Source organism: Tubulanus polymorphus, chromosome 1 (genome assembly GCF_964204645.1).
Source record: "Tubulanus polymorphus chromosome 1, tnTubPoly1.2, whole genome shotgun sequence".
In the NCBI taxonomy this organism is placed as follows: Eukaryota; Metazoa; Nemertea; class Palaeonemertea; order Tubulaniformes; family Tubulanidae; genus Tubulanus; species Tubulanus polymorphus.
In genome coordinates, this window is record NC_134025.1 from 942,357 (window position 1) to 968,169 (window position 25,813).

Sequence of the window (25,813 nt, forward strand, 5' to 3'; positions counted from 1 at the left end):
GACCTTCTACATAATCTGAAGTACTCGCTCTTCAAAGACAGCTTGAACCCTCCTCCCACCCCCTTTCAGATAGAATGTCAGGTGTCCAGGCAACAGATCGACACCTTTCTCTTGGCTTGGAGTAATCCAGACCGATCTTGTCTAGGTCTCAGAGACTTTCAGTTTATTTGACTATTTATGCAGCTATCAACCTGCATTTTGGACACTGATTCCCTGCCATTAATGGAATAATTTATTTGTCTTTTCGCAATTGTTTCCTTGAATACAGTTTGTTCTACACTGAAAAATAACTGTGTCAGGCTGAAAAATAACTGTGTCAGGTACGAACTCCATCGATAGTTGCTCGAGCTGTTTCTGATAGGGCCTGATGCTGAAGTAGACTATGAGCTGGGGTGTCCCAGTAATTATTCAGAGTGGTCCTGATGCAGACAAAAAGGACATGTAAAGGTGTTCTGGGTTCGAACGTAGATACCACTTATACTGGGAATGGTCCTAATGTTGAAATGAAGTTAAATAGGACTGTACGATACAATTATACATATAACTATCATCGCCACCTATTGGAATTTCGATAAACTATCAAATAGCTAGAATTAACCGTTGTAAATATTCGTTATGTACCGCATTTCACAAGCGCCATCTATCGGAATATGGAATAAAATGTCTATGGACTGGTTGCCTGTCCAATTCTGCGCCACCTGCATTCGCAGTCAGGACCAAATTCGGTTTTCGTATCTAGTTATAGTTCGAAAATCAAGCGCATTCGGTTATTAGTTCCGACCACTTGTCGACTAGATACGAAAACCAGATTTGGCCCTGAATAGCTGAAGGTAGAGACCGGCAACCAGTCTAAGGTTCACTATGACGCAATATCAAAGTATTAAAATGTGAACTTCCGGTGGACCGAAAATACAATCAATTCAATTAAACTATATTTCCCCTAAAAAGCGATCTTGATCTTGATCTTGATATTTTACTGCGTCTATGACCGCGTTGACGCGTATTTGACAATCGGTGACGCAGAGGGTAGACTTGATTGTTAGAACGCGGGTTTTGAGGTAACGTTCGTTAGTGGCCTGACCCACAGGGGCTCGTTACGATAGCTGGGGGTCCAAAATCAAAGATTTGACCCAGTATCCTAGGTACCACCTATAAAAAAAGAACTTTTTTCTTTTTTTATAGGTGGTACCTAGGATACTGGGTCAAATCTTTGATTTTGGACCCCCAGCTATCGTGACGAGCCCCTGTGGCCTGACCGTAGAAAAGTGTAATAGGCCTAGATTCGACTTATTTAGTCTGGATTAAAGGCAAAGCACACGACTTCAACAGCAGCAGAAGCTGAAAATAAACTGCAACGAAAGACGAATTAGTAATTTTTACACTTTTATTTTAAGAACTGTTTTAAGACGATTTGTGTTAAAAGTCAAGAAATGGCAGCAGCAGAGTCCGGCTCAACCGCTGGAAAAATCATCGAATTATTGTGTAGCAGTGCAAAAATAGAACGAGACCGTGGAGTGAATCAGTTAGAAAAATATCTCCATGACAACACAACAATAGCAGCAGCTGCAACAGTGGACGATCGGGAAACTACTGTCGTTGGAGAGTTTGAACGTGTATTATTGACTGTTCTCTCCACGGGTCGTTCTGACCCCTCAACGACCTCGGGGAATGACTCCGCCTCGGCCGCGGGGAATGACTCCTGCTCGACCACGGGGAATGACTCCTGCTCTAACTGGGAGTCATATCATGGTTGTTTATTAGCGTCTAATCTACTGATATTAAACAGTCGTTGTTCTGATGACTTCATTGAGAAATTTCAACACCACGCGATTAGATTATTAGAACACAATGAGTCTCGAGTTCGATTAACAGCAGGTACGTGAGCAATCCAACCTGGAGCAATCCAACCTGGAGCAATCCAACCTGGAGCACTCCAACCTGGAGCAATCCAACCTGAAGGAATCCAACCTGGAGCAATCCCGCCTGGAGCACTCAAACCTATTTTAGAATGGTTTGAGTGTCTCACTCCAACCTCAAACCACTTCAGGTCAAGGTGCTCCAAGTCAGAGAGTCCATGGAGTCTCTTGGAGCACTGACCTGAAGTGGTTTGAGCATCTCACTCCAACCTTCAAACCTAGAGCAATCTAACCCACTCACGGGATCAGAGCAGTTTTCACGTCTCAATCCGAACAGGAGCAATTTTCAGTAGTTATTATTGATTGTAGGAGAATCATTGAAGACTCTGTGTATGAAACTGGGAACCAGCGTTTACGTGAAACATCGTTCGACTATCCTTAATGGTGTTAGGAATAATTTAGAACGACAAGCTTTAAAAGATCAAGAAATATCAGACAAATTGGTGGAAAAATTAGCATCCGATTCAGAAGAAAATGATTTGGTTCCAGTAAGTATAAAAATACACAACATTTTGGAACTGGGTTCAGTGTGGAACGTTCAGAACTGTAGTACTGGCTCCTGATGTGTAGAACTGGCTCCTGATCTGTAGAACTGGTTCCTGATCTGTAGAACTGGCTCCTGATCTGTAGAACTGGCTCCTGATCTGTAGAACTGGCTCCTGATCTGTAGAACTGGCTCCTGATCTGTGGAACTGGTTCCTGATCTGTAGACATGGCTCCTGATCTGTGGAACTGGCTCCTGATCTGTAGAACTGGCTCCTGATCTGTGGAACTGGCTCCTGATCTGTAGAACTGGTTCCTGATCTGTAGAACTGGTTCCTGATCTGTGGAACTGGTTCCTGATCTGTGGAACTGGCCCCTGATCTGTGGAACTGGCCCCTGATCTGTGGAATTGGCTCCTGATCTGTAGAACTGGTTCCTGATCTGTAGAACTGGTTCCTGATCTGTAGAACTGGCTCCTGATCTGTGGAACTGGCTTCTGATCTGTAGAACTGGTTCCTGATCTGTAGAACTGGCTCCTGATCTGTGGAACTGGCTCCTGATCTGTAGAACTGGTTCCTGATCTGTAGAACTGGTTCCTGATCTGTGGAACTGGTTCCTGATCTGTGGAACTGGTTCCTGATCTGTAGAACTGGTTCCTGATCTGTAGAACTGGTTCCTGATCTGTGGAACTGGCTCCTGATCTGTGGAACTGGCTCCTGATCTGTAGAACTGGTTCCTGATCTGTAGAACTGGTTCCTGATCTGTGGAACTGGTTCCTGATCTGTAGAACTGGCTCCTGATCTGTAGAACTGGCTCCTGAATTGTATTTAATGATGCTATGTTATTTATTTATAGAAAGATGCAGCTCAGATATTTCATGATACAGCTGGTTGGAAGTGTCTGGAAACATGGATGAAGTAAGAGACAGATTTCACTCTCAATCTAATATCCATCTTCAATAGCTATTTTATACTGTGTTCTATATTTCAGATGTTTACAGTTAGTAGTTGAAGGATGTGGACAACAATTTAACAGTTTTATAGATCAAGATCTAGTTGATTTAATATTTCAAGCATTAGAACATACAAATCGATTTGTAAGAGAGACAGGATATCAAGTGTGCGGAGCTATTGTAAATGTCGCTGCTCAAACTGAGGGTATTCATTCCCGGAATTCCACACCGATATTTGTCAGTTTTTATCAAGTTGAGTTTTTTATTGTAATTGTGTTAATTACAGATGGTAAACCTGTATTAACGACTGGTAACGCTGTTTTATTCCACGGTGATCAATTCGCTCGTATGTTAGCCGTCGGTCTCGCCGATAATTGGAGTCAGGTAGGTTTATTTTATTTCCAAAATTTTTTTGATACTTTTAAAGAATTTTTCTGAAAATTGTTATTTGTGTTTAAGCTTGAGTTTGTCTTTCATACGACGGTGTATTATCAAAATTACGCTACGATTTTTATCCCTTTCATAAAAATTTGCTGTTTAATATTTTATAATTTATGATTGATTTTAATGAATAGGTGAGACTTGCAGCATCTGTAGCTACGAGGAAGTTTTTACACAGTATGCCCGATGAAGCAGCTAAAGAGAAGTTTTATGCTTTACTTATTCCGCGAATGTGTCTCAATAGGTAAATTTACCATTCCACTAATAACAGATCAGTTAACCCTTTCAGTGCGTCTTCACCGCAGTGCGTTGTACGAATCAGTGATGGATTTTGCTAGTACACCGCAGTGGTGTATTGATGTAGTTAATAATTAGTAATTATCTCTCTTGTAAAATGGTAGCACCTGTCAAACATAGTGAAATATTAGTAACTAACGATACAATGCACCTTGGTGTAGACGCACTATAGTGGTATTCCCTTTATTCAACACACTAGGGTGGAATTTTTAAAAATTTTTGATTAGTCAGCACGGAATTGATTAGTCAGCACGGAAAGGGTTAAAGCAGAGGGATGATATTGTTGTTATATTTTGATGTAGATATTACGTTGCTGAAGGTGTGAGGTTGTACTCGCAGGAGACATGGCGTCAGTGCACCGCCGGAGCTGGTAAACAACTAGTAGAAACACATATCAAACATGTGGTAAGTTCAGTCAATTAAGACATTCTGGTTTCTATCTACCTGTCTGTTTAAAATAAAGAAATAACCCACAATACAACCAACTACCGGTACCTAGAGAGTAGTGACATTCCGACTTTATTAGTGCTGAAAATGGCTCATAGAATTGAGGCGTAATTTCACTACTCTTTAAGAAAATGGCCGAAACGTCTCTGCTCTCTTAGTATTTCTTCATAATCGCAGGTTTTATTTTCAATTCTATTTCACATTTGAGTAGTTTGAATTGTGTGTATTTTCAGGTGGATTTTTATATCAGTCAAACTGAAGCTGATAATCATGCGGTAAGAGAAGCTGCTTGTGCTTGTATCGCTGAGTTAGGAACAAAGGTATGAGAAACACTCTCTCTGTTTTTAACTAAGGGATCATTCACTTATTACGTACGCATTAGGGGAGGGGGAGGGGTCAGTGCAGTTGTGTACTGTAATGCTTAATGTACTTATATGAAAAAATGGCCGATTTTGCGTTCAGAGGGGGAGGGGGGTTGAAAAATTCAAATTTCATGCGTACATAATAAATGAATAATCCCTTACCACCAGTTGAAGATGATGATATTAAACGAGGATATTGTTATTATTTATAGATCAGTCATGATGCTGTAAAACCGTACGTTTCTCGACTACTGGATGCTTTACTTGTGTGTTTTAAAGATGACAGCTGGCCTGTCAGGGATGGTAAGTAATAGATTGTGGTTTAGAAGAAAAGGAAGGGAATTTCTCACCTGAAGCAGCCTGTATTGGGTACCTCCTAAATTCGCCCCTTCAGGCCCTTAATGGAGAAAGGAAGGAAATGATATTTTGCTTGCCCCCTCCAAAAGCTACTTGCCCTACACGGGCAGTCCGATTGGTGGCACTATCATCTGTTGTATCGACTGGGAAAAAAGCTTTGTGACATGAAATTGCACTAGCCCGGAGGACAAGTGATTATGATAACCTACTTGCCCTGATGAGAATATACTTGGACCGGGCAATCAGACAAGTGCTTAGATCGGACCCTGCCTTAGTTCTTATAATTGTGTATTTAGTGTATAGCTGAAAATGAACACAATTTTCAGTACTTACGACACTGAAGAGTTTTTACTGCGATGAATTATCGTTGTTTATTTACTGTAATTGATTATAATTTCAGCATCTTGCGTCGCGTGTGGTAATTTTATACTTTGTTTCCCTGCCGAGTCTAAACATATGATGTCCAGTTTATACCCGCTATTCTTCGAGAATCTACAAGATAATATTCCGTCTGTCCGCCAGGGGGCAGCAGTAGCACTGACGAATGTATGCAAGGCTTACGGTAATTTCTCTCTCTCATCTCTCCTCTATCAATTCTGAATGAACCCTGTAATTAGATCTAGACACTGATGTGTGTTACAGGTCACGAAGCAATCACTGTTGTAATCGCTAAGGTTAAAGAAGGATTAGAAGGTATTGAGAAACAAGCTCCCGATTCGGAGAAATATTCTAGTTTAGAGAAAGGACCTGCTGTTTATGGTGTTGTGAAGAAAGCGCGTGATAATGATATGGATTTACATTCTAATATGCCCGTAAGTCATAGATTCTTATATCAAATCAAATCATCTTACGGAAATGCTTGCAATGAGAACCAAATCAACTGCACCAGTATTCGCTTACTGCCTTTGATAATTCCACAAGATCAGAGGCAAGTGTAGTGCAGGCAGTCTATTGTAGATGAGAGACAAGCAGGTAGTCTACTGTAGATCAGTGATAAGTGCTGAATCTACTGTAGGTCAGTGATAAGTGCTGAGTCTACAGTAGATCAGTGATAACCACACAGTCTACTGTAGATGAGAGACAAGCACACACAGTCTACAGTAGATCAGTGATAACCACACAGTCTACTGTAGATGAGAGACAAGCACACACAGTCTACAGTAGATCAGTGATAACCACACAGTCTACTGTAGATGAGAGATAAGCACACACAGTCTACTGTAGATCAGTGATAACCACACAGTCTACTGTAGATGAGAGATAAGCACACACAGTCTACTGTAGATCAGTGATAACCACACAGTCTACAGTAGATCAGTCTATCTGTATTTATAGATGTATTCGTGTGGTTCATTGGCACCGAAAATGGGTCGAGGAAAGCGAGGAGGTGGTTGTATGGATCATCAGTTCCGTCGTCCAGCTCAACCGTGGGAGTTAGCTGATGGGTATCTATTATCTATCTATCATTATTAGTTATACAGCAGACTCTGCTTCAGTCAACCGTTAGTGATAACCATTTAACTTGAAGATAATATCCAAATTCAATTTTCTAAGATCAATCATAAGCAGAGCGGAGTCTACTGTAGGTTTGTGTGGAACTAATTTGTTCAGAATTTGAAAATTTTTTGTTTTTGTAGATGTGTAAATTTAGTCGCTGAATTGAGTCAGATTCAATCTGAAACTCAGAAGGTCGCACTATTACTCCCTCTGGTGGCGAAGGCTGCTAATATTCACAATTACGCCAATCACGTCAATTTCCTTGAAACGATTTGTAAATCAGTGAGTGTGTTCAAACTATTCAACATTCAAATTCATTTATAATCAACTGTGTAAGCATTAATTGTGTTTATTTCTAGTTGCCAACTGTTGCTAAAGGAATTGGAAAACGTTTCTTCAAACCAAATCTGGAAGCATTTTTTGATGCGATATTTTACAGTTTGGTAAGTGTGTGCAGGTGTGCAGGGAGGTGTATCCCTGGGGGGGGGGTGTGCAGGGAGGTGTCTCCCTGGAGGATGTGCAGGTGTGCAGGGAGGTGTATCCCTGGTGTGCGCAAGCCCTGAATGTATTCACAATCCCTATACAGTAAACCTCTCCTAAAATTCGACCACTTGCAAAATTAGCCCGAGACAAGGATTAGAAAGATCAGACAAAATCAGAAAATGATTTCGTTTTTGTTGCATTTAGTAAAAAATCTCAGTTAGGCTTGAGGTTTTCTAATTGAAATCTGATGCAGATGATTAACGGTTGTATTTCTATTGTAGTCATGCGATAATGCTTTAACGTCTAGTTCAGCCAGTCAATGTTTGAATCAGTTGAGTAGTTACCTCGGTCCGAACATTCTCCGTGGAAGAGTTGAACAATACAATCCTAAGTAAGTCTAATTATCTAGCGTGGTTATATAACTGTTGATCATCAATTACAACTAGAATATGTTGTTTTCTGTTGACAGGTATTTACAGCCGTTAGATGCTAATCAGTATATAGCAGCATTGTGAAAGAGATGATTAATCCCTAGATCGTTGTGAGAGAATTGACTAGCTCTCCCCCGTACATGAAACATGATTCTTTGAGATACTTGAATTTTATTGAAAACAGTTTTAAAACAGTAACGAAAAATGATAATAATGTATCGATTTATTGTATTAATGAAACGAATAAAAACTGATCTTGCTCTTTGATTCACATTCAATGTTGATTTCTGTCCACAGTTTGTGTTCACTGTAATTGAAGTTAATTGTGATATTAAAATGAATTTCATTGAAATGGTTTTTACTTATTTTTAATTTCTGGGCGATTCATCCAAAGATGTCACATTAGTGGACGGTTTAGCACTTCAGAGTGAACCGTTGGGTATGTTGGGATAGAGCAATGAATACAGGAGTTGAGACACTATCGCAGAAGATTGTCCTGACTGGTCGGGTGGGCCTTATTAGGATATGTGCGCCATCTATTGGAATTATGCTGGACTATTAGATATCTGAAATTCACGACAGTTTTTCATCGATTTCAATGAGCCACATTCCATATTCGCCATCTATCGGGAAGTCGTTATTGGCGAGCAATGAATGGGTGGGTTATTCAGTGGTGTACCAGAACACCCGGATGGGTTATTCAGTGGTGTACCAGAACACCGTATCCCGGGATAGAGTTCTGGGGTCTCCACCAAAACAGTGAGTTAGATAATAAACAACAAGCCTAGGAGAATCACCGTGTAATTTATTAGTTTAAACTATAGTTATCATAATATATATTGCTAAACAGAATGGAGTGATTTGAGATATTTGATGCTTCTCTGCACAACCTACAATTAGAAACCAAATCAAATGTCATGAAAAACACAAAATTCTTCACGACAAATATCACATGACGGTTACGGCACCTGATTTTTCATGTGGATTTCCGGGTTTATCTAAAACGAATAAACGAAGATCGAATTATTCATCAGAACCTTTAAAATAAAATAAAAAAAAACAATATTTACATTGATATAAACTTACAGTTGAAACTGGGATCATCCCAATCATCATCAACGTCATCTATCGGAGATTCTTCGTCCCATGTATTTACACTGACGTCCAAATCATTGTTCCATTCGTCACCATTTCCACCAGGATTATTCTCTCCATCCCATCCACCTTTATTTCCACCCCATCCACCATCACCTCCACCGCCCCAGTTTCCACCATCACCCCTGCTAGACTGGCGATGATTACTTTGTCCTTGGTTCAAAACATTTTCATTGAATATCTCTTCTTCTGGACCTTCAAATATAACATGAATCGCGTGTTGTGAACGATGATATAAAATTCCTCACTATAAGGATAGAATATAGAATCTGAACTGTTTCCTTGAGCTAATTATAGTTTATTCAACGTTTTGACTATTTCCTCTTAGCTTCAGGAATATGAAACGTTGAATAAGATATTCATCTCAATGAAATATTTCGTATTCTATTATTCCCTTAGTGACGGATTTTATATCCTATAAATTTCGAAAATTGTTCTGAATGTTCGAACTCTAGATAGATTCTTACAATGAGCAGGAATTCCTCTACATCTTCTCGTTCTGTGGTTTATACCGGAACATTGATTCGCCATTGAACACTTTCTGTACGCTGTTTCACGTCCTTCCGTCCCACAGGTCTGCGTACACGCGCCATACGGACCCCACGAGTTCCACGTCGGTCTACCACCAGCCCCTTCAAATCAAACAATTATATGAAATATCTATACGTTACCGGAACCAGTTCACTCTCGAAAAACTGTTGAATTTTAAACAATTGATTATTATTTATTTAAAGGCGAAGAACCCAACCAGTTTAGTTTTGGAGAAGCTGATATCAGCTTAATCTGGAGGAAGCCAGAAATCTGTAGAGCTGCTAATTCCCCTGATTCGCTGGTAATTTCTGATGATATTGGTTATTCATTTAGATGAACCAGTGGATTAGCGTAACCAGACTCTATTAAGTCAATGGCTTAACCAACTGGCCCGTCGAGATTAAGTTAATCTACGCAACAAAACCGACTTACTATTTTCGCAGTGTTTTCCAGCCCAACCATCCCTACAAACACAGTTATAACTTCCGTCTGTATTCACACATTTAGATCCACGTAAGCATGGTTTAGTCGTGTTGCATTCATCTATATCCAAACAAAATGGATTCTCAACTAAACAAAGATAAAATTGTAATTTAATGTCATATCAAGCATTATCTATTCCGAAAAAAAAGAAACTGAAGAGGTATCTTGGCATAAACAAAACAAAAATCATTAAGTAGACCAGGGTTCGAACTTGGGACCTGCAGTTATTCAGTCAAACGTCCTAACCACACGACCACTGAGCTGTTGTTTCAAAGTTTTCTGGTCAGTGGTATGACCATTGTGCCGTAGTGACCAGTCAGGTGTGGTGACTGGTGACCAATCAGGTGTGGTGACTGGTGACCAATTAGATGTGGTGACTGGTTGTCAATCACTCGTTAACTATACACGCTCTATCATTCTCTGATTACAAGAGTTCCTTCGGATGAGAGTCTAAATTCTTGCGAAATTCGAATCATTCAATTTCGAAACAATATTATAATAAATTTCATGGATTTCATAAACAAAAAGTTCACAAGCTCGTTTATAACTAGAATAATTGTTTTAACTGTTTATACAGGATCTCATAAACATCACAATTATTTACCTGCATATCTTTCGAAACCTTTTTTCTCTTTACAAAGACAAGTGTAACCCAGTAACCAATTCGATGGGTCTCTTTTACAGTTGAATCGACCGCATACGGTATGACCGCGACATGCGTCTCGTGGTAACTGACAAGAATGTCCTTCATAAGCCGGAGGACATTTACATTTGTATCGTTCCGAATTATCAACGTTCTGGAATAAAACAATACAAATATAAATAGTTACAGTACTTTAATTTATAATTTCTATATAAGAGGGATAGAATATTTCCTACCTGACAGGTCCCTCCATTTCTGCACGGATTTTCACCTGAGATCCTCATCTTGCAGTCGTCACGAACTGTTGAAAAATAGTTTATATTAGATTTCAAGTACCGGTAAGTTATTGCCAGCCTTTTGAGGTTTGTTTTTTGGAAAGACCGCAAATCTTCAGTTAGTGAAAATTCCTAGAGCCAGTTTCTAGTGTAGTTGTTGAAAAAAATTAAGATTCTCTAATTAGGGGTCTATTTGTTATCATTCGGTTGATGCAAAATCACAAAAACTGAAATTGAAGTCATAGAGCCACGTACGAAACCAGGTAAATGTTCTTGAGCCACATTTACACAGTCCTGCAGTGTGGCTGTCTCCACAGTGATAGCGTTGCTCTACGACCCTAGTGTACCCACAGTGGTACATCAGACACTAAGGTTCTTGCTGAAGAGCCACTGGGGTCCAGTTTTACAATTCTCAGTTAGAGATTCAAGTTTAACCTTCACCCAGTGCTAAAAGTGTTTGTATCCACGCTCAACACGATCTAATACATTGACGCTTTAACCCAGATTGTGAAACTGCCGGGGCTATAATTTACCGTCAATGCATTTCGTCTGATTTATATCCCAAGCGAAACCATCTACGCAGATACACTCATATCGGTTCTGGAAAATATTCTCAAATGTAGCTTTTGCCTCTTTATTCATATCAACTTTGATACTGGGATCATAAACAGATCGACACATCCCGGGGACAGTGTTCGGTTCATTCTGGCAGATTCCGTCTTCATTACACGGATCAGGACAATTTCTGTACGGCTGCACGTTTCTCACACATTGGGCATATCGCCAATAGATAGACTAGAAAAAAAAAGAAATGAACAAACAATACGACCCCGCAGTTCAGATGAAACTTGCGAATGACTAATATTTCTAAATAAGTCACAATCAATTTTCATCGACATTATTTTGACTCAGTTGCTTACGAAGAAGTCGCTATCATGATTATATTCATCGGCAATTTGTGGTTGCATTTTCACTTCCCATAAATACATGTATATCCACTCGCCTTTACCGGCCCCCGCGTTTATGATTTTATTCTGGAATTCTCCATTATTTGGCATGTAGGAAAATCTAAAATTGTCGGGTTTCTTGTACCATGCTCCTGCGTTTGATAAACATGTAATGTCTATTTCAACCTGACTTGAGAGCATTCCTGGTGGCCTAGCTCAGTCAGTTTTAGTAGTACACACCTGATAAAAGTCTTATTAGGACCAGAAAGGACAGGCAGTCGACCATGTACTACCAAAAATTAGCGAGCTAGGCCACCCGGAATGCTCTCAAGTCAGGTTGAAATAGAAATTAGCCTATGTTACAATATAAATGATATGAAATGTTTCATATCATTTGATTTGATGAAAGAAACGATCAATGTCAGATTATCAGAAAGTATATTACTAGGCTTATAGACAAAACAATTTTGATCATGAAACCTCGATATATGAATAATTGTTCACCTGGATATCTTCGAATTTCACGAAGTTCTTTAAACTTGTAATTATCAAACCATCCAACTCCCGCAGGTCCCCGTATCCAATTCCACGGTCGATAGAATACCTCATTAGGCCCGAGTTCTCGATTCGTCGAACTTTTATCAATTGCGCCTCGACGAACTCGCGGCAAGAGACCGTTCTTATTCGAGGCAAGGAAATCAAGCGCTCTGAAGGGAAATATCATCAAAGACCAATATTATCAACGATCAATCAGGAAAGCTCACTAATATTTCACGAATAAAACTAACATCCTAAATAGACCCTGAACTTACGCCCGTTTCTCTAAGAACACTTGCTTGCTTGGAAAGCCTTCCTTGTCAGAAATGGCTCGACCTACTGTGAACAAAAGTAGCAATAGAAATATAACCAAATTTTCCGACATTTTTGGTAGAAATTCAACCATCATAATCAACTAACGGAAATTATTGTTGCCTCGAAGATTTGTTCCAAATTTTCATTTAAGTAAAATCGTAACATATAGGCCTATAGAGATCTTAGACATTATCTAAATATAATCATATTAAATCTCATCCAGGACCAAAAACTACTCCGTCATCAAAAGGTTGACCTCTACAAGGACATTTTATATAATAAGCGCCTCGGAAAGTAATATTTGATTGTCAACCACTTTTCAAGTGATTAATCATTGAGGTTTATTCAGTGACGTTTGTTGGCAGCGGTTCAAGAGTGAACAAGAATGTCGACTCATTGAGCAAATTTATCAAACATTCAAGATCGCAATGGCCCTGATAAAACGCTGAAATGTGGTTAGCTAATTATTCAACAATTATATAAACAACAAAACATGTTAGTTATATTAGTAGCCATTTATATTTAAATATTTATACTATTTTTAAGAACCATGAATAGAAAGTAAGGAAATCCCAGGATCAATTCTACTAAACAGGTGGTGCGGCTATACCCTGTACTCGGGATACGCTCTGAACATTACTGGGTATAAACCGGGTAGAGAGTTTACCAACCACGTGTAATGACCACGTATTGAAACCGATACCATGAATCCAGTCACCACAATTCGAAATTGAGAATTCCTACTGACGTATTTAAATACGTAAACCATTCGGTATTTTTATAATGCGACCTGTAGCAGTAACAGATGCTTGAACGAGCGGTAAGATAAACGCGATTTATGTGACAAAGTGTTACCTTTATTTCCTTCTTCAAGTAACAAATTATACAATCCTGAATTCAGTAGCTAGATTATATCTATATTTCTTGTAGGCCTAATTCGGTGTTTATATATTCGAACTGCGGCATGCACCCCTCAAAATATCAGCGACTCAAAATTCGTATCCTATTATGTTTCTTGTATCAATGTGCAAAATCATCTTTTTATTTTTTCAGTTATAAAAATCTCACATTTTCTAAAATGGCTTCGAAAGAAACTCGGCAGGTTGCGGAAATTGTAATTTCTATGGATACCACCGGATCAATGTATCCATATATTGAAATGATCCGTGAAAATATCAGTAACATTTTATCCAGTTTATTCCGGATTAGCAGCAACCTTAGAGTGGCTATCATCGCGCACGGAGATTACGCGGATCAAGATTGTGAAAACTGTTACGTCACTAAAATTCAGGATTTCACGGATGATATCAAGAAATTGCGTAGTTTTGTGACTGGTATAAGTGGAACTTGCGGCTTTGATGTCGAGGAATGCTACGAGTTGGTTCTGAAAGAGACAACCAGACTATCGTGGGTCCCGGGTTCGAATCGCTTGATGATAATATTAGCAGATTCGGCACCTCATGAAAAACCGTTCTTCAAGAAATGTGCGATTTCGCCGAAGCCAAAAGTGATCGATTGGAGGAAAGAAGTACGAACTTTATCTTCAATGGTGAGTAGAAATTCTATATAAACATGTTCGCGTGAAATTCACGTATTTCGATGAAATTAACTCCGTCGATTCCCCTTCTCACTTATAAACAAATCAATATCTGTGGAATGAAATAATGAAAAAACCAATTATCGACAAATTTAGAAAACGAATTTCATTATCGAAAATCAAAACCTCTTGTTGCAGGATGTTAGAATATGTGGTATAAATTGCTCGGCTGAATCCAGGACGAAACAATTCTTCGATGAAATTTCTGCTCGAACAAACGGATTTCATCTGCGGATATCTGATAAACGTGACGTCATTGATGCTTTAATCGCTGTTTGTTGTAGTCACTTTAACAAACAAATTCTCAAGGTCAGTAAACAATGTCGGTACCGTACGTCGTACTATTCAACAGTTCTAATATCAGTTTCATAAAACGGTTTCATTCTAAAATCGAATAAGGATAAAATGAACTAGTGATGAAATTAAATAGATTTAAGAATTAAACTTCTTCCACCCTGAGTCTAGTTTCACAAAAAGGTTTCGCTCAAAGAATGAGTTCGTTTTTAATTAATTCGGCTCATCTTAATCGGTTAAGGAGTTTAAATTAGTTAAGCATGACTGAGTTCTGAACTAGGGGCTTTGGCTATAGAATTATGTTTTATATTTGGAAATTAACTGATTTGAACTGTTAGTAAAAAAGTCAAAAACTGTGAGTAAAAAAGGCCAATATACATTTCAGAATTACGAAGCCGAATTGAGGAAGCGTAGGATATTTTCAGCTGATATGGAAACAGTTTTCAACAGGCTGAACCCATCAGACTGTAAGCGATCAGAGAACAGATCCTATAGAGACCCGAGCCGAGACAAACCTAGAGACGAACCATCCGAACCATCTTCACATCCGACTCCTGTCAGGAGCCGCAAGAGGAAAATAGATGCAGTGAACGTACGTTGTTAAATCAGAGAATTGTTTTCAAGCCCATTTCTTCAACGGGTTGAAATTGAATGTTTCCTCTTTATTTCATATTTCAGAATCCTCCTGGTGGCCAAACGCGATACTATCTGAGGAAACGTCACTAACTTTCTGTATGGTGACATATTGATGTGTCATAAACATGTTCTTGGAATTTTAGTGTTGAATTTATGATGTTACAATGACCTATTATGACCTATTGATTTTTTTTTGTGTGATCGAAATTTATATGTATATATTCATGAGAGTTTATTGAAATGCAAATAAATAAAGATAACACAACGGTAAAGTCTTGGTAGTGCGGTGAATATAACGTGCTGGATATATGAAGGCCGATATTTACTATTGAGAAGCGAACAATAGCAATTCTAATGATACTTCGTCATTATTATTATCGAAATCTAAAAGACACGGATTCAAAGACACGTCAGATATAATCGTCCGTTGTGACGAAGACCTGGAAACTGGGGGTATTATATACAGGAGATGGCTATATTTAGTCGAGTTATTTGTAAATGTGGACTTTTGATTACTGATGGACCGAGTCTCACTGAATCAATCTAATACAAACTACATTCTATTTCTCGATAAACATTTCTGTTAGAAAATTCACAACCAAGCAAAAAATAACAATATCAACCAATTGAAGCGAATTATTGTCTTTATTTTGTAACAAAAATGAAATGGGCTTTTTCTTCCCCAAGAACTATTTTGGTTTACAAACTTGATAACTATAGCCGCGATCGAGACGATTTGGCCAGAGACGACCGATATTTTCAATAAGATTTGTTGCAGGTCAAAACTAAGTACTCGATAAAATCCTTCAATCGAAAAATTGATAAAACTCGTTCTTATTTTCTTTCTTTTCTAAGGACTGCTTTCATTTTATTATCTGCCTATTGCTTCAAACTAGTCCTGATAATGATACATCACCGATATCTACTCTGAGAATTACTTACATCATTTTGTTTATGCACTAATTCTGCACAAATTTGATATGAAAGTTAACTCATATCGCGATACCATGACAGTATTTCATTAAAATCCACTATCATATACAAATGTAAAAGGTTAAAAGCAAAATCTATCAATCAAAAAGTGAAATCAGACGGAACGATATTTCAAAACTTACCTATATTGGGTTTTAATCTAATAGTATTTTCTCCATGTCGTCTATGAGTCTATCGAGGACTATTTATCACTTCTGTGAGTCAGCTAGTTCTAGGCTATCAATGAAACACAAAACTCTTTTGGAAAACAGCATTGATTCGAACCTGGATATTCAGGTCTCGGATGTTAAGAATAATGCAATAACTGGATTGAGAAATAGACGATTATATCATCGATTTTCAGCTCACCCTACTCATCATCTTTGACAATGAACGAATTACATGTGATATAAATGTTCGGGATAATTAGGATTGATTAGAATAGAAATTAATATGAACAACTGCAGTTTCTTGTTTGTACGTAAACAATAGGAGGGAAGGTTATTGCGGTTACGAATCATGATTCAATTATATGAAAGATAAAAGAGCATTCAAAGATGACCCCCTCGAAGAAAGATACCTGTAAATATTACCGTAATCAGGTCTTATTCGTGAGATAAAGATTCAGTTATCGTCAGGATTCTGAAACAAGAACAACTCGAAATATTTGATGGAATAAATTCTAAGGTACGTCATCAGAATTAGATTAACAGCTACATGTGATTTCATGATTGCAGTGAACTGATAGAAATATCAGTAGGCCCTATAGTTAACAAATTGTTGAAAACGTTTATTTTCTAACAGTTTCGACGTTAATTCTAAACTTCATCTTCAGATATCTCTGTGATTTCATGCTCGTGAAAGTAATACAAAAATATAAAACTATCAGTACTTATTACACTTAATGCTGTATTGAGTAAACCGATAACTGCGGAACTCGATTCTATTTACTTTCGAGTTCTTCAGCTTTTTCTGAATGGAAGAGTATTTCATCACTTTAAAGTTCTTCGGCTAATGAAATTATTCAGGTTCTTGGCGAGAAAATGGTGACAGAGCGGCCAAAAACGGCGTTTAGTGATCACACTGACGATGCACCTAAATCATGGAAACATGCTTTTCAAGAGTTTATGGGTCGAACTACGTTTCACGGATGGCGTTACATCGCAGAACCGAGTCCGTTTACACTGAGAAGGTATCGATCTGTCTTAACCTGTCTGAATGATAATAGATAATCGATTTATCATATGAATCTTAAATCAACAGTACCCACGAAATCAGTTCATTTTCAGTATTTAACCGAGATTTTATAGTTTCATCGGAAAACTGAAGAAACAACATCTCGATCATGTTCATATTCTACCCGGTTCTGTAAAATATTGATTATAATAATGTTTTATTCGCGATTTAAATTACAATTTAATGTAGCAGGAATTAGTACAAAATAATGTAAAATAGGACGCCGGACGACTGGTGAAGTTAAAGCAAGCTTATAACCTGAGAGGCCCAGTCGCCCACACACTCAATATAACTATTGATTTCTTGGAGCACCCCTCCCCCATCATTTGGTACAGTCTCTAGGGTGTCCTCTCAATAAATCTATTTTGTCAAGTTTTTATATATTATAATTATGTACACGATTTAATACTTATTGAGAAATAAAATTCATATCCATACAATCTAACATATAAAGAAAATCTCGTCGAAACCGATATGATTTGCTAGAGATTTTTCTGACTGTGATATTTTCAGGATTGTATGGTTTCTGTTATGTGCGGCAGGATTCGGAGGATTTACCTATCAGATTATCGATCGCGCCAGTTATTACTACGAATACCCGGTCACTGTTAATGTCAATGTGGAATACAATACGACTCTGAAATTCCCAGCCGTTACAATCTGTAACTTGAATTCATTTCGGTAAATATAGAATTTAACACGTCCAGTGAGGGCATCACACTGGCCGTTACTCCAACTTCATATCATTAGTATTTATATCAATATTAACGTCGTTTCTTTAATGTTCATATTTCAGAATATCTAAAGCGAACTCTTTGGGTCATTATGACATCATCAACGCCATGTTTGATCCAGGATTGACATCAGGTCAGAAAGTATCCACCATTAATAATTTGAACGGAGGAAGAATTAGTCTTTATGATTTATACAAACAATCTGCGCATTTGAAAGAAGATATAATCGTCAGGTAAATAAGTGATGATGATTCTCTTGCCAGGAGCTCTCAAAATCAGTACCTAAGTAACCTGCATGCGGTCGTTATGCAATACTGTCGTATCATTTACCTGAGGCCGTTTTTATTTTTCCTATTAGTTGTAGATGGAATGGACAAGCTTGTTCTGCCACAAATGATTTTGTAGAGACAGTAACCGATCATGGATTGTGCTACACCTTCAATTCTAACCCCAGAAATCAGTTATACGTCGCCGAAACCGGCAAGTATTCAACTCGTTTATCATAGCGCTTTTTTAGTCAAATTCCTAACTTAGATTCCTAGTTGGATCTGGAGCTAAACGAGTCTCAAGTCAAATGGTTTAGCATTTGACTGATTATGTGCATATTGGAACCAGCGGTTTCAAAACATTCACTTCGAATTATTTGTTTATGTCAGAGATTTGTACAATGAAGAGATACATGAAGTTTTATTTAATACATAGCTGGGGTTTGAAATTATATAATAGTGATTTGATATTCTGTATAGGTAGCGAAAATGGTTTGAATCTGATCATCAACATTGAGCAATATGAGTATATGCGAGGACCGAACAGTGGAGCAGGCCTGAAATTACTCGTTCACGATCCTGATGAATTCCCGTTAGTTAAAGATTTAGGTCAGGCTGTCTCTCCCGGTACACACGCATTCATGGGTTTACAAGTTAGACAGGTATAAAACAAACTCTCAGAAATATAGGAATTACACTGAAAGTCGTAGTTGTAGTTGACGACTGACTGAATGATGATTTTTAGAATTGCAAATACAAAGTTTGAATAGAAATTATGAGTGATGGACAACTTCAGTGATTTCAGTGATGTCGACTTACACTTGGTAAATTGAATCATGTATACAAATTGGGACTCAAAAAGCAGTAGTTTAGCGATAAATCCGATGACAATATCTATGATTTTGACAGTAGTTCAAAAAGATTTGTGATACTGAACCTTAATGACATGAATACATTCTATTTCAACTTGTATAATAACATCTATATGATTATTATATTCTTATTGTGCAAGGATAAATAGATTATCAATATCAATATCAATATCAATATCACCAACATTAATATTAATATTAATATTTGTATTTATCGACAGGAATCTAGTTTATCTCATCCGTATGGTAATTGTACGAGCACGAAAACACTGGAATATTTCTCAGTGTATTCAATGACGGCTTGTCGCATCGACTGCGAGACGAGATGGGTCGTTAAGAAATGCAACTGTAAAGATATCGACATGCCTCAGAAAGGACCAAGTACGTTAAAATCAGTCAAGTGTTCCTTATATACTAAACTAAACAATGAAACAGTTCATTTAAAGAAAACAGCACGATTTGACTAATTCACCTGATGAAGATACCTTCACAATTAGCGAAAGTTCGTACTTCGAAAATAATCTAGACAACCTCCAAAGTACTATCACGTTTTAACGTGTGATTCGACACCGGATTGACACGGCTTCTTCACAGCTCTCCAAATAACTAAACGCATAAACAATGATTGAATATATAACGATAATGAAAATGACTAATTAAAGATTCAGTTGAAGCCTAGAGATATTACGTGCATACTAGGAATTTCTTTGATTGTTGAATATATTCTGTATCTTCAGATAATCCACCGACTTGTGACATTGAAACTTATTACAATTGCCTAATACCAGCTTTAGGTAAGTTAATAGATGATCTAATCTTCGAGTGAGTTCATTTTCCTGACCTGTCTCAACTCGGTGAAATCTGTCTGATTCTCAACTCGGTGAAATCTGTATGATTCTAAACTCGGTGAAATTTTCATCGACCAAACTCTGCCGAATCAAAAAAAATTTACTGTATAAACTAACTAGAAATTAACAGTGTTTTTATTTCTTTAGAGGAATATGAAAGAGTTGAAAAGGAGAAATGTAACTGTCCGACTCCGTGCGATCGCACTCTGTACGCCCCGAATCTCTCGTACGGTACAACATCCAGTTTCGACACACAACTCTTCCTGAGACAAGTCGATACCGCCGCTTTAGAGGAACGATTCATCAACGCCAGGGAATCCATGAACCGACGCTTACCAGAATTCATTCAACTCGATAAAACCCTCATTACATCGTTTACGTCATCGGTTACTACTGTTAGATACGTCATAATGACGTCACTGGCAGGGGTCATCAATAAAATCGAACACGATTTGATTGAATTGACGAATACGACCAATCGTATCTACGCGTTACAGAGACACGCTTTAACTCGTATGGGTTGGAGTTTCGAGCAGTATTTCTATAGCGGAGTGGAAGTGAGATACTCGGAAACGATCGCTCAAGTTGCGCCCGGTTATTCTACGATGTTCGAGACTTTCGAAACGCGATTGAACGAACTGTTAACATTTAACGACACGGCCTATCGTAAAGTATTTCACGGTGTCGTCACGCATGACATGTTAGCCAGGAAAGTACTGGCGGAGAAAGCCGATGTAGCTTTGAAGACGATCTACAACGCTTACAAATTCATGCAGCCTTTGAATACTAATGTCTCGAGTAGCGAGTCGTACGAGGCAGATTCAGCAGCTTTTCCCACTTATTACATCAACGAAGATTTCACCGCGTTAACCACCAGACACCAAATAACACTGACCGATTTAGAGAATTTCAAATCGAGCGTCGAGCAACTGATGGCCATAGCTGACGAGTGTCAGAATAGCCGTACGATGAACACTACATTGTATAACAGCGCTAAGGTCGGATATATCGGCAACGCGAAGACTTTTATCATCGATATCGATAAACTGAAGAATTCCCATTACAGCAGACCTCAACCGATCCTCATTCAACTGATGTTAGACCTAGACTCGGCTAAAGATGAAGTTTTAACGCAGATTAGAGACATGCAAGTTACCGTAAACATTCTAAAAAACGATCTCAATAGAATTCAAACCGAAACGTGGCCTTCGATCGAAACCGTTTCGAATTTAACGGCTTCTTATTTGACGAATCCTAACGTGAAGAAAACTCACGTCGCAAAACGAGTAACATCTCTAGAGTTGGAAGATAAAGTCGCCGAATTATCGGCGTTCATCACTTCATTGAAGACGCGGTCGCAGTCTACTGATGACAATTGGAACAAACTGTCCTACCAGTATAAACAGTTCTGGGATACGATCCTAGGGGTCGCTGCTTTGAATCCGTACCACACGTATAAAGGTAACACGGCGATCACCGGGACTACAGTATCGGCGAAGAATTCCGAAATAACCGATCAATTCTCCAGATTAGCCGCTACTCACGATATACGCGGTTCTATCGGCGGCAACGATGAAACTTTAAAAACGGCTTTGGCCGCGTTGAAAAAATCGTACGCTCAGTTCTTGAAGGAAAATACTATCGACGCTACATTCGTCAAGTAAGTAGAAGGATAACCCTGTTCACTCACACGTGGGGAAGAGATAACATGATTAAAACCCGTACAAATTCAAAAGACGATAATCTCTGAGGAGAGTCTGAAATGTCATGTTTCTTTTTCTTGATAAATAAATGTCGTTTTTAATCTTTTGAATTTTCATATAACGGGTTTTGATCGTGATCGTCAAGTTGTTTTCCCTTTTACAATGCTTTTTGTTTAGTGTTGATAGTGATCCAGAAACCATTTTGAGGCACTTCAATTAGCTCTGCACTTTGTCCGTATGAATATGTCCTATTCTACCCATACGTACTATGCTTAAATTTCAGGGACAACTTTTTGGAAGTTGATATTTTCCAAGAAGAACTGAACGTGCAGGCAATTACCCAACAGGAAGGTTATGAAGGTCTCGCTTGTTTATGTAAGTGATGAAACCTGAATTGAGATATTATTTCTGAGATTTCGTTCAGTTTTGGCTTGCGGGTTAAAACATCGGAAACGACCTCATTTCACTCTTGATTCCAAATCTGAATCTTTTGTTATTTAATATTGTATTTTAGGTGATATAGGTGGAACTATGGGACTGTTTGCTGGAGCGAGTCTGATTACGTTCTGCGAATTATTAGACGCGTTTTTACACTACGGAGCTAAAACTTTGACTAATAAGGCAAAAGTGACCGATAGCGTACAGAACATACAAGTTAGACCTACATTCAAGACAACAGAAAGCGTCAAAGTTTGGAGTTAGGGTTGTAAAAAAAAACAGTTGCACAGGCGAGGCCTAGAATTTCAGTCTAAGGCCAACTTTGGTTTCCACATATGAATATGAATTATATTTCTCAATAAATATGTACATTATTACAATATATAGCATTGACATAATTTATTGAGAGGACACCCCCGAGTCTAAAGACTGTACCAAATGATACATGTATAATCAATCTAACAACAACTTGATTGGTGCACCTAAATCCTGCTGGAGCGGGTACTGTTCATGTGTGTTTCACAAATTCTTGCTGTGTTTGTTTTGCCACTGTCAAAATACGATATATAAACTACTGTCAAAAAAGAAATACAATAAAATTTGAATGAAATTTGAAATAATTCTAGGTTTTTATATTTCGACTATCGATCCATGCCCGGGCTCGACTGAATATCCGAAAAAGGACCAAATCCCGGGGAGTCAAGCGATGTTGACTCAAAACGATCCAGCACCCTCTGCATAGTCAGCCGGGGCATATGCTTAGAGTCATCCCTGAGAGACTATAAACTTCGTGAGACTTATTGCAACCGTGATTTTGAATTGCAACAATTTTTATGTCAACCATAATAAAGTCCGCCAGATGGCAGATGTGCGTCAAATTACGGCAGTTACTCGCGTCCCATCTTGATTTTTATCTCATTGACGACAGTACAATGGATATTCAAATTATAACGCTTTCATTTTCAAAACCCGTGATCTATTTTTTTCTGGTGATTGTTTTGAATCATTGATAACAATTTCGGGAGGTTTATTCTGAAGTGAGACAGTTTTTGAAACAACTAATTGGCGAAAGATGTTTAAACGTAGATATCTTAAATACGTGTTTCGATTAGTTTTAATCGAATGTATTTAACGGTGTATATCAAAGATGCAATGTCGATGTTGTTGTTATGGCGACATCTTCAGCTGCGCCAGCAGCAGCAGCAGCAGCTGCAGCTGTCTGTGATCAGTGTCGGAATCACTGAATTCAAACACGTCTCATTAAAACCGAACAAGACGTTTCATATTGAAACATGAAATTAAACAATATCGCGCACCCTCTCGCCAGTTCATCACCGGCTCGTTGTCATGCCAACCCTCAACTACTTTTTCATTACTTAATGATATAACGTTGAGAATAGTTCATACCGTCGTTTAGATTTCCTCCTTTAGAAATTGAATCAGCTTCGGTTTAATACGAATATCTAATATTGAGCACGGCAGTCGCGTTATCGATTCGTAGATTTCGATATTAAATCAGTGAGGTATAATCCACAGAAATGAGTGAGATTTAAAACAAGATGCGGAGATGTTTGAGGTTGTAGGTGTCCGCACCATCTGTAGGGGTAGATCTAGGTGGTATTTCGGGGGTCTTGAAAGTTACAGGTTCGTGACAACAGCGAGGAAGGATGACAGTGGGTCTCCTCGAGCAAGCTAAACGGGGGCCTTGGCAGGATGAATATATGTAACCACTATCTTCACCAATTGGACGTATTGCGCCCGAGTCCTGTTAAATGATTTAGTATGAAATACTAAATTAAGCAGCAATATATGATTTATTTAGGTAAATGGAACATTTTCACATATCATTTGTTAACTTTGACCATGATTGGACAAGTTCCAACTACGTACAATCTATTATTTGTGTTATGTAAATATTTTTTTTATATATTCCCCAAGTAATTGTGCAATAAACCCAGTGGGTTTCCATGATATTGATATCCGACAAGAAATTAGGTTACATGATACATATACATGTTGATGTAATTTGAGTACAAGAATTAATCACAAGCCAAATCATAAATAATAGTCTGTATCTATAAAGGTTACTGTTCTGAGAGACTTACTGCAAATTTCGATTTTCAATTTTTTTCAATACTTTCAACAATTTCAATACTTTCAATATTTTCTGTTTCAGGGACTGGTTCAGGAATCACAGAAATGTCGTTTTCGATGCAAAACAGTTTCAGCTCTTCTCGGTGCTCATCATCCAAAACCATCTCATCAAAAACTAAGTTTACAAGTTTCGCCTCTAACTCTGGACCCGGCTTCTGTAACTCTCGAGCCGAGTCGACTATTGTGTAGATATCAACTCCAGCCCCGACAAGAGCAAATACGAATCCACCAATCTGGAAGACTTTACCCGCGGTTCCTGCAGCTTTGAACATCGAAGTTCCGGCTTTCGATGCAGCGCCACCTGCCTCGAGACCTTCACTGGCTATACGTCCTATAACTGCGACTTCATCAACTAAGGAAAGGGGTTTCACGATTGTTGTACCAACTCCTTTCAACACGCCCGCTGTTCCAAATACACCTGTTCAAATAACAAAGGTTGGAGATATTGATTACGTTATTTTGTTACATATGCTATTTCCTATCTAGATATCTATTTACCTAGTTTAATCTGCTCAATCTTCAGCTCTTCATAAATCTTAGATAATCTAGCTCGCGAATTCCTCAACTCTTCCATTTCTTTGATATGAGCCTCAATAGTTCGTCTCACCAGTTTTCTGATCTTTCTGCCGATTATCCATAGCGTCAAATCGCTACCAGATCCAGCAACTCCTGTAGTTACACCAACTCCGGCAGCAACACCACCAACGATTGGTACAGCTATACCAGCAGTCACAATGAACAGTACCAACGTAGCCACCGACAGCGGAAGACCGACCCCTAAACCAACTGCAGCCATCGTAATCTTAGCTTTTCTCACATTTCTGTCGTGTTTTTTGTAACCTGCAGCAATTGTCAGAATCATTTGACATAAGCTCTTTCTAGACCGCAGAAATTTTGCATATTTCTGTTTGTAAACGGCCTCTACTTCTCCCATCTGTTTCGAAAAGACGCACATTTTGAATTTTACGTCTGCGCCCTGCCGATTCCAAAAGCCGAGTGTCGCATATAGATAACGAAAGGAACGAATTCCCCCGTTTCCTTTTCATTTTTAAAACAGGAAGTACAAGAATAGATTTTTGGGATTTCCCTCATCGTTCGTCTCATTATCAATGGGGATTGCTACGTGAGGGGGCGGGGGAATCAATGCGATTAGAAAAGACTCGAGGCGGTGGCAGCCCCTCCGAGAAACCAATCGAGCCACCATAAATAATTGAACCCCGGTGCTCCAGCATGCGCTTACCACAATACCACTGATTACGAGCCATTTTTTTCAATGACGGGAACTTTTCCACCATCAAAGGTAACCTCTTAGACCTTGTGATTAGCCGACTTGAGAATGGATATGCGCGTTAGATACATCTTCACCCATCAAGGGATTCGAACCCACTACGCTAAAGCTGTTCCCCGAACCCCTTGACCTCACGAGTCGTTGGAGTCGTTACTAGCCGACCAGAATCCGGTCGTACCAATCACAGCGCTTGTAACAAACCGTCAGTAGACTTCTGTTGGTT

At 38.6% G+C, this 25,813-nt stretch overlaps 5 protein-coding genes across 5 annotated transcripts; 3 read left to right on the forward strand and 2 right to left on the reverse strand.

The window, feature by feature from the left end:
* The first annotated feature begins 915 nt into the window (after window positions 1–915).
* Window positions 916–8,018, forward strand: LOC141904570 (uncharacterized). The gene is made up of 17 exons (XM_074793183.1): window positions 916–1,058; window positions 1,395–1,875; window positions 2,226–2,404; window positions 3,255–3,316; window positions 3,390–3,556; window positions 3,638–3,735; window positions 3,927–4,036; window positions 4,392–4,494; window positions 4,770–4,856; window positions 5,111–5,201; window positions 5,656–5,817; window positions 5,898–6,067; window positions 6,591–6,700; window positions 6,893–7,034; window positions 7,112–7,195; window positions 7,517–7,626; window positions 7,705–8,018. The coding sequence occupies exons 2-17, from the start codon at window positions 1,431–1,433 to the stop codon at window positions 7,748–7,750; spliced, it is 2,166 nt and encodes a 721-aa protein (XP_074649284.1). The 5' UTR covers window positions 916–1,058; window positions 1,395–1,430; the 3' UTR covers window positions 7,751–8,018.
* A 446-nt stretch (window positions 8,019–8,464) lies between these two features.
* LOC141915286 (uncharacterized) lies at window positions 8,465–11,811 on the reverse strand. The gene is made up of 9 exons (XM_074806770.1): window positions 11,674–11,811; window positions 11,287–11,548; window positions 10,715–10,779; window positions 10,440–10,632; window positions 9,785–9,922; window positions 9,289–9,453; window positions 8,753–9,016; window positions 8,635–8,664; window positions 8,465–8,556 (listed from the first exon to the last, which is right to left on the reverse strand). Exons 1-9 carry the CDS (start codon window positions 11,809–11,811, stop codon window positions 8,480–8,482), a joined length of 1,332 nt encoding a protein of 443 aa, XP_074662871.1. The 3' UTR covers window positions 8,465–8,479.
* Window positions 11,812–12,901: 1,090 nt separating this feature from the next.
* Window positions 12,902–14,999, forward strand: LOC141915287 (uncharacterized; the record flags this gene model as incomplete). Its single annotated transcript, XM_074806771.1, has 4 exons — window positions 12,902–13,007; window positions 13,606–14,101; window positions 14,288–14,458; window positions 14,829–14,999. Coding segments are annotated over exons 1-4 (843 nt in total), but the record flags the coding sequence as incomplete, so codon positions are not given.
* Window positions 15,000–17,094: 2,095 nt separating this feature from the next.
* Window positions 17,095–22,412, forward strand: LOC141915288 (uncharacterized). Its single transcript, XM_074806772.1, has 9 exons — window positions 17,095–17,243; window positions 17,801–17,968; window positions 18,084–18,254; window positions 18,724–18,949; window positions 19,381–19,540; window positions 19,897–19,953; window positions 20,155–21,667; window positions 21,994–22,085; window positions 22,225–22,412. The coding sequence occupies exons 1-9, from the start codon at window positions 17,095–17,097 to the stop codon at window positions 22,410–22,412; spliced, it is 2,724 nt and encodes a 907-aa protein (XP_074662873.1).
* A 1,853-nt stretch (window positions 22,413–24,265) lies between these two features.
* On the reverse strand, window positions 24,266–25,313 carry LOC141909558 (uncharacterized). Its single transcript, XM_074800011.1, has 2 exons — window positions 24,801–25,313; window positions 24,266–24,720 (listed from the first exon to the last, which is right to left on the reverse strand). The coding sequence occupies exons 1-2, from the start codon at window positions 25,255–25,257 to the stop codon at window positions 24,269–24,271; spliced, it is 909 nt and encodes a 302-aa protein (XP_074656112.1). The 5' UTR covers window positions 25,258–25,313; the 3' UTR covers window positions 24,266–24,268.
* Between the last annotated feature and the right edge of the window lie 500 nt (window positions 25,314–25,813).